The 16,681-nt window shown below is 25.1% G+C and overlaps 1 protein-coding gene across 2 annotated transcripts; it reads right to left on the bottom strand.

Annotated features, from left to right (window-relative positions):
* Positions 1-4,599: 4,599 nt before the first annotated feature.
* On the bottom strand, positions 4,600-15,884 carry LOC114121158 (synaptotagmin-4-like). 2 transcript variants are annotated; one of them, XM_027983366.2, is made up of 9 exons: positions 15,641-15,884; positions 10,775-11,034; positions 10,595-10,704; positions 9,149-9,265; positions 8,102-8,318; positions 7,882-8,040; positions 7,162-7,285; positions 6,679-6,872; positions 4,600-6,514 (listed from the first exon to the last, which is right to left on the bottom strand). In XM_027983366.2, exons 1-9 carry the CDS (start codon positions 15,708-15,710, stop codon positions 6,392-6,394), a joined length of 1,374 nt encoding a protein of 457 aa, XP_027839167.2. In that variant the 5' UTR covers positions 15,711-15,884; the 3' UTR covers positions 4,600-6,391. The 2 variants fall into 2 exon arrangements, with proteins under 2 accessions (XP_027839167.2, XP_027839166.2); XM_027983365.2 differs by having other exon boundaries at positions 7,162-7,288; positions 15,641-15,875.
* Between the last annotated feature and the right edge of the window lie 797 nt (positions 15,885-16,681).

Below are 16,681 nucleotides of genomic sequence, written 5' to 3'. Positions count from 1 at the left end.
TGCCATATGGATCATTATTATATATTATAGGAGTATTAAATTTGAATCCAATGATAGGTAATATTGTTTACGTAAACGATTCTGAACGAAGATGATTTGTCAGCCTAGAATATAATTTCCAGTGGTTAGTGAAAAAGGTGGTTTATATTTTAATGGCCGGAATACACCAAAATTTAAGTTCTTTATAATTATTGTAAGCTAAACTTATGGGAAATCTTGTAATAAATTTTCAACTCTAAGCTACTTATAAAAACATTTTTTATGAATTATACCTACAAATTAATTTGTAAATATTCATGATTTTGACAAATTTTTGACAATATTTGAACTTCAAATACTAATAAAAAAAAATTGTGCCTATGTATTCTTATAATTTTTAAATCACTATAAGAACAACTTATGAGGAACTTTGTATTAATTTTTCAAGTATTTTGACTTCGCCAGAAAATTTTTATCGACACTTCCAAAAAAAAATTCTCAGAAAAATTGAAAATTTCATTTATCTATAATAGCTCAAAAAAAGTCAAAATATTTTAAAAAATAAATCATCTAAAGAAAATGCCAATCTAAATAACCGGTGAAATTTTCAAGTATCTACAACTTATACTTTTTGAATAATAACAAATATTTAAAACCATTTGAGGATAAATCGTTATCGTTACTCCATTTTGTAAAAATTTAAAATTCAAACGCATTTAAAATTTTTCCTAGTGATGCTTCGAGTTTTCTCTATAGCTACTTGAAGAAAAACTTATGGAAAATTTAGTGTTGTATTTTTAATCCTTAGTTATAAATACAAAATATTTTATGATTTTTCATCTTCAAAATTACTTACAAATTTTCGCGATTTCGACATATTTCGTAAAAATTTGAACTATAAACGCTTATAAAAAAAATTGTGACTAACAATTTTTGATTTTTTTTAACTACAATTAGAACAACTCATAAGAAAACTTGTATTAAATATTCAAGTTTTTTTAGTTTTTTTTTGTATGTATTATTGAAATTATACGCAATTATATAAAAACATTATTAGTTATTTATATCAATGAATGAATAACGAACAATACAATACACCTTACAGTGTACATATATTTTTAATTAAAAACAGTAAATTTATAATCAGTATACAATATATAAATAGTGCAATAAGCAAATATGATGTTTTTGATTGAATCTCTATAGAATGAAATTTAAAGTATAGAATAGATCGCTATACCAAATTTTTTTCCAAGCGTATAGGTAGGTAATCTGTAAATTTTCAGAAGACTAGAATATTAGTTTAAGGATATTTGAGTGATTGCTATAATTTCTTTATACGTTTTGTTCCAAATAAAATAAACAAGTTCATTAAATTTTAAAGTTATTGATGAAATGAGTCATCAATACAGTATTGTTTACAAAACCATGGTCATTATAAATTACCTATACCAAGGAGGTTCTAGTATTTGACAAAAAAATATTAAAGTAATTAAAACTAAAATTTAAATGCTTTTCAAAGACCCAAAATTATAATGTAGTACCAAATAGGTCTTAAAAGATCAGTGTATAATGTTCACTTTGTTTTTAAAAAGAGTTTGTAAAGGTCCAGGTAAATTAAGACGTGATTTAAGACTTTAGCTTTTAAGTGGAGGGCTAAATCCAAGTTCCATCCTGAGAATCTTTTTTTATACAGATTCTGTCCCGATTAAAAAAAGTAGGTACATATCAATTCCGTTACAGTTAAAAAAAGTATAATTAAAATAATAATAAATAATATTAATTATAAAGATTGTTGTTATAAAATGCATACAAAAAATAAAGGTATTCATAATATTAGTAGGTACATTTTTATAATTTAATCATAATTAATCGTAATAATATATATAATAATACGAAATTCAAAATTCAATAAATATTAAATAGTTAAAGTTGAAGTTAAAGTTTTACTTTTTTTATTATATATACTATCCATATTTAATGTATTAAATGACATGGGCACGCTCAAACAACGACTGAAAAGTTTATTTGGTTTCGCTAACTAAAATCATATTACATATCTTTATTTCTATATAATATCAATATGATATTTTTAAATTATTTGATTATTTAGTGCAATAACTAAAATAAATATTATTTTTATTTCAAACAAATATATAATTATTAAATTCGATCGTCGACGTTATTAAATTGTACATTTTATATAGGTATCTATAATCTATATAGTATAATATAAAAACACGTAATTGTATATCCATTTTAAAAACTAGGGTCAGAAAAAGTGTATTTTTAAATTCAATTTTTATGTATAGAACGAAACTCGGATGCAGCCAATTGTAGAACAAGTGTGAAAAATTTGTCGAAAATTAGTCTTAAGTATCGTTAAAGTGAAATCTTAGATTTAATCTAGACCATATTAACATCAAAGGGTTGCAATACTATAAATACACATCTGAATTAATTTTTATGAACAGTTTATACATGAATTAAATATCTTATATTCATTTAACTGTTTAAAAACCTAATGTAAAATGTCTATTATTTCTAAAACTAAAATATTATCTGTTTAGATGTAAAATCTTTTGTCACATGATTCGAAAAATCTTTTATCATAAAAAACTCAGATTTTAATGTAAACACGTATTTTTAAGGGGATGGTAAATTAATTTATACAAATGATTAGTTCGTTAATAATGATTTATTATTGAATAAATTGTGCTTAGTTATACATATTTTTTATACATGTATTTCACAATTCTACTTCTCCCTACATATGTATTTTAACAATTTTATTATAACATATATGAAAGTTTTTATCAACTAAACACTAGACAACATTTTACTGACTGAAATATCGAATATCTTCTAGAACTATTAATAATTTAGAAAATAATTTATATTATTGATATCCGCAAAACCACGATAACAACAACCGTCAAACTTTTTTTGTAAATTAGTCTTGTAGCCTGTATTCTGTATGCTTCGATGATGCATTATCTAAAATAATATTATATTAACTTTCATGGTTTTCCGATGAGGGTTGTGAATACTAAAATTACAGATTTATACATATTATACTAAAAAATAAATCCTGATCTAATTTAAACTAGATGTATTATACAATTTTTTCATCATATTGATAATGACATGTTCCCCGATATCTTTGGTAGAACTGTAGAAGTAGAAAAATCGTTTTGAGTCAGCTTTATGACCTAACCAAAATCAACTCTAATTATAACAACTTTAAAATCCATTGTAATCAAAGTTAGTAATCATAATAATAAGATGTTTTTTTATTCGATATTATGTATGTTTAAAAATTAACTAAATTATTCATATTTTTAAGTAATTAATACATATTTTGAATATACTTAGTTATACAAAATATAAATGCATTAAAATCCGATCAATAACACTTAAATATCTATTACTATGTGTATAATAGATAGAATATTATAATAACACCTACTGCCGTCCAATATTTAGTTTTATTTTGAACTTGTATAAAATTAAAACATATTATTGTACACCGAATCATTTACTTTATAATTATATTTATCATAAGAATATAAGATATTAATTATCATATCATGATAGGTTATTTAAATATGTATTATATATTTATGTTTTGTGTTAACTTTTGTGAACAAAAACTTATAATAATTGTGGTAAGTGAATCGGTGAGTACCTATACATAATCAAACCACATTGTCACAGTTAATTAACCTGAACAGTGATAACAGATAATCATTACGTGTACATCATCTTTAGTCTAATCACAACAACAATTTAGAAATAACAGAGTACATTATGGTCAAAATAAGTTATTTATGTCAATCCGTCGTCGTGGTAGAATGAAAAATCACATCCATCTAAGTTTGTTTCTTTTACCGTTCCCTCGATCACAGAAATTAAGTAGAAAATGCTTTCGAGTTACCATCAGATAAACAAATCATATAACGAGAATACGATTCAGTAATTTGTATAACTGATAATTGATAATAATTTACAGTCCGAATAATTTGATTTAACATGATATTTCGTCTAAACATAAAAATGTATGGTCACAAGTAAATTATCCTATTGATCATTTAAACATTTTATTAAATAGGTATATCGGTTGAACGTTTCGAAAACAGTACTAAAATATTACTCTAAACTCCGTGATGGTATATTGTCTTATGCTATTTGTATGTATTTTTATGTTTTGTAACACCACCATAATGTGTGATATCTATTTAATTATCTAATTATATCTAATTATTAAACTATCAATTAATTTAAGTGGTATCGATTGTGATTTTAGTACAATATTTAAATAATAATTTAATAGCTGTAACATTGTATTCGGTTTTTATAGGATTACGTGTCATGGACAACTTGACCAAGGAATGCGGAAGTTATCTAGTCAATGGTTATAATAATTCAAACTTAGATGTAATACAACCATTAAACTATTGGCTAGGATATTTTTTGGGTATTTTATGGAAGTACAAAATGTTTATGGTATTATTAATTTTAATCAATTGTTGATGTATCACGAAATTTAAACAATAAGTTTAGAAAGTTCGAAGTACCTAATCTCGCCATTTACTAATTTGTGAACAGAAACCACATGTATAAAGCAAAAATGTATTTTATTAACGTCACCATCAATCATCATACTTTACATCCCTATGGTCACATCTACATAATTTGCACTTTAGTCGAGACTGAATAGATGCTATATCATTTTGGTCGGTCTACACAAAATATTTAATTAAAATATATTTATTAAGTATACAACTTTCAAATTCTAATACGTAATAATTAAATCTCAAAAACCAGTAGGGTTGTTACCATTGTTATCACTAATAGTATTATATAACATTTTACACGATTACAATACTGAACGTGGAAATAATTTATTATATTTATGGACACTAGCATTGTCGATGACTTAACATAAAACACGACAATAATTAATTTACTTCAAATAAAATTTTTACTATGTTTTCTAAAACACTGTATACGATATTTATAATAATGATAATAGGTACTACTAAACTTTTTATAACAATATATATTATGTACAACAAAAATAAACTAATTAATAAAAAAAAAAAATAAAATGATTTTTCTTTTAATTTGCATCTTATAATATTATATTCGATAGTATACTGTTATAAAAATAATATAATATCTATGTTTTCTAAAACACTGTGAGTATATATTAAACTCAGACGAGAAAAAGCACAAATAAATTTATATAGGTAATACTTTATTGTCTAAAAAACTATTTTTAAACGATTATTTTTATATTTATTCAACTTATGTATATATACCTATAATAATACAAAAAAAAATATGAAATGTAAGTACTGTTTCCTTTAACATATTTGTATCTTTAATCATTCTAAGCTATAAATATTGTAATATATTTGCTATTAATTAAAAAAATAATAAAAATTATTTTGTAAATATTAAGAATTACTACAAAAAAAAGTGTACATTATCGAATAAACAGCTATATATTATATATTTTATATAAATATAATTATGTTATAAGTTATAATAATAATAATAATTAATACTTTAATATTTGTGTTATTATGCATTAATATATTTTTGATTGTATAGTATAATATAGTATTGTGGTGTGTTGTGTGTGTACACAGTACACACGCAACAATTTATCATTCATCTAAACATTTTATAAACGAAAAAATACGGTCGGCAAATAATTTATATATTTATATATTATTTGTATTAATGTTGGTTTTTTAGAGTGTAATAGCACATTGTAATTATATTGTTTGCATGACAACTTACCTACGTTACATCATATCTATATTCTTAACAATAACACTAAATATTATAAACTCATGCACAAGCTGTTTTATATTAAAAACAAATTAAACAAGATGGATTTTAAAACATGCGATGTTAAATTGGCTGAAATAAAATAAAAGAATAAAAATAAGTTAGACAAATGTCGATTCCACATTTACCTTGCCATCTTCAACAATCTGATTCTGATTCATCTCATTTTATTTGTTCGTTTTTTTTCTTTTAACACACCCTGTTTGTATTTGTCAATGGCTTTGGTACAAAGGTTGGCAATAATAAAATAAAACTAAACAATATACTTCATATTTTATCTTGATTCATGTTTACCAATAACATGTTCTATGCATGTTTAATTTAACATAACGTCTAAAATAGACATAGAAATATATAATGGGCCGTATTGTCAATTATACGATTGGACAATGTACAGAGTATATTTTGAAAATGACTATAATAGATTGTTTCCATATATAGAGGTAAACTTTGGTACAAAATAGAAATCAAAACCAAAAATTGTAGGAAGAGTATAGATAACATAATTTTATTCTTGTTGCGATATCCTTTTTCTTTGTTCCCTGTTGGTTCAGACAACTAATTTGTGCCAATCAGCTATTTGCCTCCGTGGTGCATTCATTACTTCTTTCCAGTGACGTTCGGCGGTAACAGATGGATTGTCTGGATGCCCCATTAAAACTCGACCGATTATCTAAAAACATAAATATTAATTAATTTATATACAAATTTAATTATTTTAATCTCTTTTAATGTAAACTTTATTAAACTTTTATTAAAGCACGACATTGAAAATTAAAAAAAAATATAAGTATTATTTACTTAATCAGAACAATCCAGATAATTTTTATAACTTACTTCATTTTTAGTGACTCTATCATGATCGAAAACACAAAACTCAATACACACATTATGTAAATCAACAACGGTTGAAGGCAAATCAAACACAAATGATTCGTTATAAACCGGATTCAATGTACGTTTCTTCATGTGAGTCCGTTTCTTTGATATGCGTGTTCCGTCAACCAAGAAATTTATCTTCACAAATGGATCTGAAAATAAAATATCTAAGTAATCACAGAACCCTATTTTTATATAATACTTTTAAAATATTATAACTGAAGTTCAAAGTTATTTTTTAATTAAAGTTTTTTTAAACAATTAAATCAAGTGCCACATATTGATATCTAATTTGATACTAATCTGAAAATTAATATGATATAAAAAACAAACAAAATGTTTTTCAACTTACATGTCTACTATTATCATTATTATATTAGAAAAATAGAAAAATCTGCTAAAATCAGTTATAATTTATTTAAATTTTAAATATATACATACCAGCCAATCCAGTCAGGTCCATCTTAGGTAAATTTCTAGCCTTAAGCACAACAACTGTTACTCTTCTGGTTGCTGGTTGCCAACACAAAGATACCAACAATTCTCCTCGATTGGCGATTTGTGACTGCTAAAATTAATGTATAAAACGACATTGTATCAACTTTCAAATAAAAACAAAACATGAATTTAAAATCTTCACAAATCATTAATAATCCATTTTATCAATTTCATATACTAAGAAAAAATATTTATGTAGTATTTATAAACGTACAAATATCTTAAAACTTAAATTGTCTGCAATAGTATGAATATGAAACAAGCTAATTTTAAACAAAATATATTTATTAATACTGTGTATAATAAACGTGTATGGCTATATAGTATATATAGTATTTTTTGGACTAGAAAAGTGTAGAACTAAAAGTTTATAGTAACCTTATATGCAGTCATAATCATGTGTACGGTATAAAACCTCGACTATCAGAATAGTATAATTTAGTAAACTAGGAGTCTATCAAAATATAAATAAATTATTTATAGAAATATATTTTTTGGAAAAATCGTATTTACAATAAATTATTATTTTTCTGAATTAACCTAATTTTTTATTACGTTTAATACGTTTAATACGTTTAATTTAAATACAATATTCTTCGATATAATATATTAATATCAATAGAAAGAAATAATATTAAATAATCATATTATCGTGATACATACTTTAACACTGCGAAGTATAATATCTTTTTGTATAGAAATTTGTTCTTTTTCAATTGATTCCAATACATCTTTTTCATTCAAGGTGAAGAAAACTTCACCAATCAGGCTGTCTCTGGAGTAACGATCAAAACTCAGTATGGCAAAATGCAATGTCATAGACTAAAATTAAATTGATTTTAGTATAACATGTTAGCAAATAGTAAAACTATAATAGTATTACTTGAAGTTTATTAGTTTGAATTCCAAAGAATGTAAAGTCTTCGTCGTAAACTGGATTCCTTGTCTTTCTCAATACTCGTGTCTTAACTTTATGTTCCTTATCAGGCAATAATTGCAATTTTACATAAGGATCGCTAGTGCCGGAATTCTTTTCTTTAGGTGTTAAATCCATGCATTTATTTATATTAACCAGAAGAACTTTTTTGTCTTTTTTATACCTAAAACATGGTACATAATATTGTCTTTAAAACTAAATTTTTATTTTCGAAAGTTGCATTGAAGATAAAGGTAATCCTAATTTCTTATTTTCAACAAAAAACCACTATTTTATAAAATTGTTATAGGAACCTTCAATAACTACTTCCATATTTTTAATATATAACTTTATTGAACCAAATTTCAAATATTTTAAATCACAAAATACAATTTTAATAATTTAAGTTTTTATTACTTCTTCTTCGGTTCAAAAATATAGGTCTGATACTATTATAATGTATAATATGTAAAATTCCACAAACAAAAATTTGTTTTTATTTTGTAAAAAATATTAAATAATTACTTTTTCCACAGAAATGGTTTAATAAAATACATTTTACTAAGTTAAAACTATAAAAAAACTCTTTTAAAAAATGTCCCAAAAGTATTATTTATAAATAACTTTATATGACAGCACAATCAGTAAAACTTTGTACATAATAAATTTTTTTTAAAAAATAATTAAAAACCGATAAAAAGTACTTCATTTTTAATTAATATTTTCTTCGACCTTTTTATAATGTAGGTATAATCAATTTTATTAATTGACTGTTAGCTTATCAGAATAATAACATTAATATATTTTTGAAAGTCCAAACACATTTTTAACAATAATTTATTCTTCATGTATAATATAATTAAGTAAGCAATCAATTAAATCAGATTATAATATGCATTAATCTCACTTCAATTAATAATATTATAAATCAATGTAAAAATTAAATGAGTTTTTATGAGATGGATTATACAGTAAATTTCATATAAAGTAATTAATACTTATTAATGAACTTACCGAAGTTTGAAAAAAAGTACTCCCATTTTACCAGGTGTATCATTTGAACCGGTTTCAGTTTGTTGCTGATTATTTTTCGATGATAACTTATTATCTATTTCATTCTCATGTACAACTCTATAAAATAACATTTATTACTATAATATTTTGTAATAAAAATAATAAAAAAACAGCATATATAAGGCTGAACTTGCAGAGTAATAATTACACTGCGCCAAACTTGTTTGAACTTCTTTTAACTTTATAATGTTACGTCACAAAAATCGAGTTTCAAAACATAAATAAAAATTAAATAGAAAAAAATTGAACCCTAAATATTTTACCCTTTCAAATTTAAAAATTGATCAATATTTTAATCAATCTTGTTTGCATAATTTATGTATCATAAATTTAAAATTATAATTATATTAGTAAACCTGTGAAAAATATTATCAACGACTTGTATACATTCAAACACGAACTATTTACGATGAAAAAAAATAATAATTCTTATTAAGAAATATACAATTTACATAATATGCACTAAGAAAAAATAAGAATATTTATTATTTGTCATAAAATTATTTACATGAAAATCACGAAGAAAGAAGCCACCCGGTGATACCTATCACTACATTTTGTTTTTTCCTATATTATTTTATTTGTTATTTACTCATTTAAAAGATCTCTACGCCAATCCCTTTTTAGTCATCGTGGAGAATTTCCAGGAATTGTACAAGTAGCTAAATCAGATATAAGGAGGTTGAGATAAAGACATGAAAACAATTAAATAAAAAAACACATGATCACAATAAAAATTATAAAAAAATTTAAGAAAAAAAATGAAATGTTATACAAATTATACTATTTTTACCAAAAAGTGAGTAAAATACATATCAACTATAAGACTATAAATATTAATGAATATTATCGACTAATTTTTATTTTTAAGTAGTAGCTTAGTAGATCATTTTAAACCGAAAGAATTCAGAAGTAATATATTAAAATGTTATTTTCTAGACTACATTGTAGTGTAATTTTACTTTGCTTATATGTTATAAAATATCTAACACGTTGTATATTACAGATGTATTATTTTTGGCCACCAATATAAAAGCTTATTAACTAATAATAAACTATCCTTGAAGTCGATAAATATTTTCAATCTATTGTCTATTTTTCTATACAAAATCTATATTTATGTAGTTCAATGTACAAACTACTTATATGTATAGCTAATTTATCTATAATACGTTTATGATGTTATTCTTGTACTCATGTTCAATTTAAAAGGTATTTTTCCAGTTAATTTCTAATCCATTCACTAGTATAGTATTGGATATTATTAAATTGTTTATATTTTCTATCAACCTACAAATGAGCCCAACGTTAGTTAATATAAATAAGTTAGTCTCCATTTTTTTTTTAAATAACATTAAAAATTTAAATTAAAAAAAATCATCTTACGACAACGTATGTGTGGGCGGCTGCACAGTTTTTTGTTCACATGTCGGACTTATAGTTGGTGAATGTCTAGAGGTTTTCTCTGATCCAGCGGGGCTTATACTTCCATCACCCTTAAAATCAAATATTAGAATAAATATAATATGGATATTGGACAATAAAGAACAATAAAAATATTATTACAACAGGTGTTTTGCTGCCTGTAGGACTTGGGCTTTTCTTCAAATAATGTGATCCTGCTGGATTTTTAACAGCCTTCACGGCCGTGGTCGGCTTTCGATGATAAAACGCCAAATGTGGTTCCGAAGCTGCCGTCGGTAGTTTACTTTTATTTTTAAACCATAACAATTTTTTCTTAGCGCAAATATGACATGCGGCAATCAAAATTCCCAATACAATAACTGCACATCCTCCTGTATACAAAATTTCAGTCGTTCCATAATCTGTAATAAAATCATTTTTATTAATCAAACATGTTTGTGAAAATAACTATGCTAAGTTAAAATAAATGTATACTTCCATAATAAAAAGATTTAAATGTTATATTCAATCCTAAACTGAATTTTCACCCCCACATTGAAACAATGAGTTGTAAATCTCTACGGACACTTGGTTTTGTGTTATTCTTAACCAAAGAGTTTAAGTTGTCTTCTTCACTCAAATCTATATCTACTGTCCTCTTATTAGACTCTTCTAAAATATGCTTCAGTGCTATGGGACACCTCCACAACTGTGAATAAAATTGTTTTTTTATAGAACTTACCCAATGAAGATTTTTTAAACTCATTGGCGCTTATTTTGAAAATTAACCATCTTCCCCACAGCTACCAACCAGTTATGCACAAACTTGGTCTTGTCTCTTTAACTGATATAAGATTTGAGGCTAACCTAATCTGTTTACTCAAATTAACTGAGGGAAGTATTGATGCTCCTTCTATATTCTCTTAAGTTAACTTTAAAGTCAATACCCGTCCAACAAGGTTATCTGATTCCTTCACTATCTATTGCTGTTCACCATATTAATATTATGGCAGGAACCAGCCAATTGATAAGATGATGAGTCTTAGTTTGCACCCTCGCTTATTTAATATTTATTATTAAATATTGTTGTTATTATTTTCATGTACCTATCTAATTATTTGTATGTCTATTTATTTATCATGCTATATACTATTACTAATATTTGTATTTTATTTATTACTTATTTTATTAAACATACTTTTCTGTATTTTAGTTACTAATTGACTATTATAAAGTTGGCTAAGTATAACACCCACTTATGTTAATATATGTATTTCTGGAAATCGTATTGAGTTTTCTGCCCATAAATAAATCAATAAATATCTCACTTCTGAAATATACTTTCTTGATATCTAAATTCTAACAAATTGAACATACCTACATCTATTTTATGGTTTTTTATAATAAATGTAGAATACTCACCAGTTAAGTGTTTTATTGAATAATCGTTTATGAAAATTTATAAAATATTTTGTGAATTAACATTCTTATCAACATTAAATATTGCTTCCACCAAATGAAAATTTAAAATTTATAATACTCGTATTATAAAATACAAATGGTAGTAGGTATAAGTACTAATTTAGAGATAATATAAGAAGTATACAACATACATTTCATAATTTATACGTTTTCTTTTTTTTTTAATTTTATAAAGTACTCGTATAATTAACAGTGTAGGTTCATATTAATTAAATTTCAAGTTTATTATATCCATCTCTACTTCTTTTCATTACAGTTAAATTTATAAAAAGTGTATGTTTTACGAATTCGCATGATTGAAGATAACAAAAAAATCACAATGTTAGAAATTTGATTACTAATAAACTGATAAACAAAAATTATAATAAGTAATGATAAAAATTATATAAATACGATCATTACTTCTTCATATTAAGGTTCATACATATTGTGGCAATGAGGTTGGGATATGACATTAAGTTAATTAAATTCAGTAAGACAAAATAATTAAATAAATCACTACTTTATAAACGTCGTTTACAATTTTGTGTCGCAAAAAATCCGTCGTTTTTAATTGTATCTATTAGCTGTAAAAATTTTTCTCTTCAAAACAGTTTTGATAAGTTCAATTTAAAATTGCCAAATTGCTGGCGTAATTTTACAGTTAATTACCAACAAAAAAATCAATTACTTAAATTGTAAAATAGAAATGGACCTTAAATCAAAGACAAACACAAAAAACTTTAACTGTTTAACTATCTTCAATTATTTATTATATAAAAAATTATCAAAAGCTTAATAAAAAATCATATGTATCTATATTGTATTTACTTGATTACTTTAGAAAAGTAATGCAAAAAAAAGTTGTTTGCATAAAATAATCATAAAAAAATAACTTTTCCATTTCAATACAGGTAAATCCAATATTCTAAAAGGTTTCTAGAATCAGAATAAATAAATAACATGCCTTTTGAACCTAGTTAAAATTTAAATATCGTATAAAAACATGTTATAAAACTAAATAGTTAGATATTATTTCTGAACTAACAGATTATAAAACTATACAAAAAATTAAACTCTGCTGATACCGTTTTTACAGGATGTAAACATAAAATTCAGATTAATGAATTTTAATTAAAATATTTCCGTTAATATTACAATTCATAAGGTCCTCACAAATCTTTTTTTTTATTATTATTGTTCCTGTCAATATCTTATTTCATCCAATGTTGAATTTAAAATGTCTACAAAAAAATGTATAAAAGTTATATTTTTAAAAAAAATTAGGTTTTAGTATAAACTACTTATGATAAACGTTATATTAAACTGTCAATTTTTTTTTACATTTTTAACTGACATTTATAAAAAAAAACAAATTAAGATTATATTAAAAAATACCAACTGTTTAATAGCTTAAAAAATCTTTTTACATAAGTACCATTTATATAAAATGCTAATATTAATATTTAATAAAAACTTAGTACAAGTATTACAACAAAAAAAGAAAATTGACTTCCTCAAAATTCTATTTGAAAATAATATTGTGTGTATGTATTTTTGAGTTACATCAAAGTAACAAAATCAATTTTATCTAAAACTGGATTTGAGTAGAAATTCTCGTTTTACCTTTATTTTTTTGTTATCGATTATTTTAAAAAGTACTTGGGAGTTTGTAATTTTGACCTCTCTAACTAGATTCAATTTTCCATCTGAAACTACTATTTAAGTTGAAAATCAGTAGTAAATGGAAACTATTTTGTTTAAACTTATCTGATAATATTTTAAAGCTTTAAAAAATAATAAAATGATAAAGATGAATTTTCATCAATATGTGTTCTAATTATTATTTACCATACTTGTTACCACTGTAACTGTTAAAAGGAGTTTTTTGATACTAGGTTGACTAAAACCAATTTTGAGAGATCAACAAGGTAATGTTCAACTGTCAGAACTTGCTTTAATTAAAATTCGTTATAATATATCATTAAATATAGATATTTATAAAATAAAATCTCACATTCTCTATTTGTATTTTGTATTGTTATTATATGTTATATCATAATTATAACCACATGGCCCCCTAAAATATTACTAGTTGTGACTATGATATGGAAAATTTTCCCATATTGAATATAACTCCTGTACGCGACACTAATACTAGTATAATATTTATAACTTTGATCTTAGTATTCTTACAAACCATATGGTCTGTTAATGTTAACAATCTAGGAAAACAAACTAATAAAAACAATTATTATTTTGAACCAAAGTATACAATTTAAAATGCTTCTTATTTAAATTAATATTATTTTGTTAGCCCAAAGGATTAACTCCGTCATATTTGTGTCATTTTGTGTTAACATTTAAACTTTTATAATAACATAAAGTATAAACTTGCTGAAAACGAATAAATCCAACCCTCGTTTTATAACTATTATGTATGCAATGTTTAGTAACTGTACGGTTTGGATATATATGTAATCTAAACCGGCTAAACCTACGCAATTATTACAATTAGATTAATATTAAAATAATATTTTATTGTTTGTTTAATCGTTAAATGTGTTCAATGTGTACATATTTTATACATATAATGTATATTCCCACACAATGTATTAAACCGTTAAAATCGATAAACTCGGTAAAATCTTACATTTTGTCTGAATTTTAACAAGTGTTTTTAGAATGTTCCATGTATAAAGATACTTCACAAATTTAATTTTAATTCGTAGGTATGGATTATAGAAACATTAAACGTGTTTATTGTTAGCTAATACATTATAAAGAGTTGTTGTTTTAGAATGATGATATTAATTTTGGAAATTTATTTTATAGTAAAAACGCTTCAGAAACATTTGAACAGTTTTCGATCGAAACTGAAATAAATAAACGTTTAATTAATCATTGATTTTAATGATTTATTTTAAAATGTAATTTCCTATATAAATAGTCAATTTATATATTTTATTCGTAATTAATTGAAATACCAACGAAATACATTTAAATTCGATTAACACTAAAGTAAGGGTGCCCACTCTGCTCTAAGAAAATACATCATTCATAAATGTAATTATATTTCAAACCTTGTACCAATTTTCTATACAAACAGGCATTACATAATTTTCGTGACAATGTTTATACGCCATGTTATATGCTATACGTTTACGAATAGTATACATACGCATTATATCTGTACAGTATATAGTATGTATATTACACATTCGAGCATGTGTCGTTAAATAATACTATATCCGGGTAAACATAGTATAATAATAATAACCGCATCGATAATTAATATTTCCGATTAACGCGGTTAAAAACCATTAAACAGAGATTTTCTTTTCGGAAAAATATTAGGTACTATATTTTTGTGACTATTATTATTATTATATTTACGCAGCGTCTTTCAAGGATATATCGACGACCGTCGTGACGCGACGACTTGTGGATGATGATAATATTATTATCAGATAACCATATTATAACAGTATAATATAATATAACATAACCTTTTAATTTATTTTAATTTATTTTTTTTTGCTTCGATTACCGCAGCAAGCTACTCACTTGTGAATACATCGCTGCGTTCGGTTTTCTCGGCCACAGGGTCTTGACTCACGAATCCCGTGGCAGGCATGGCGTACGGACCGGACGGACGCGCGAGGCACAACTTGCCCAAGAACCGCCGGACGACTGTCGTATCCCGAACCGCAAAGGATGATGTCAGGAGGAGAACGGGTTGAAGGACGAGGCGAGGAGGAGATTCGGGTGGTCGTGCGGGAATGACGCCGGGTGGCGGTGGCGCGCTCGATAAAATGAATGATACCTACGTTTCCCACTGTATATCGCGCCACCCGTGGACGCCGCCAATGCCACCCGTCGCCATCGCTCGGACAAGCGCACAACCGACTTCGCTGAAAAAACACACACTTGTTAAGCTCAAAAAGCTTGGACGTGGGCAGTCGTTATATATTACACGAATCGCACGCCCGAAAATCGTCCGACCGGCGACCGTGTATGTAAAATCGTAAATATCGAAAATCGTAACAGGTATACTATACCCGTATACCGTATATAAATAATATAATATAGGTATAGATAAAAGACGCCTAAAAGCTGGTATATGAAAACGTTATGCAGTACACGGCGTTTAATATAATAAGGTCGAGAACGATATTACCAAGCACAGTACCTATGTATAATTCAAAAATCCAACCATGCTAATACCATGCTATACCTATATGGTCCTTCGATATTTTCTCTTTTCGTGATTAATATCTAAACTATACGGGAGGGTGTCCCTATTCCTAGCAATAATTTATAAATATCGATTTTAATAAAAATGTATTTCTCGTCCTACTCGAATGGCTGTATTATTGTATTATAAATGTATGACTTATATAGCTACCTACCTACTTGAAATTCATATTTTATACTGTTTATATTATATGAATAATATAATATCATCTGGCTTAAGACTTTATACAGCCGCATACGAATAATCTTTCACACGCAAGACACATTTCGTATGCAAATCGTTTTTATAGAAAAAAACTTTTAAATTATAATGCACTTTACGGAATACATAATTATTTGAGAATTATCAAC

Source organism: Aphis gossypii, chromosome 3 (assembly GCF_020184175.1).
Source record: "Aphis gossypii isolate Hap1 chromosome 3, ASM2018417v2, whole genome shotgun sequence".
NCBI classification, from domain to species: domain Eukaryota; kingdom Metazoa; phylum Arthropoda; class Insecta; order Hemiptera; family Aphididae; genus Aphis; species Aphis gossypii.
The sequence above is the reverse complement of the archived record's forward strand: the minus strand, read 5'-3'. Positions and strand labels throughout refer to the sequence as shown.

Coding starts and splice junctions, on each gene's coding strand:
- LOC114121158 (XM_027983365.2), bottom strand. CDS start 15,710: ATGCCTGCCACGGGATTCGTGAGTCAAGACCCTGTGGCCGAGAAAACC. Junction 11,035..15,640: donor ACGCAGCGATGTATTCACAA/GTGAGTAGCTTG, acceptor ATTTTATTACAG/ATTATGGAACGACTGAAATT. Junction 9,266..10,594: donor CCGCCCACACATACGTTGTC/GTAAGATGATTT, acceptor GTTATTTTATAG/AGTTGTACATGAGAATGAAA.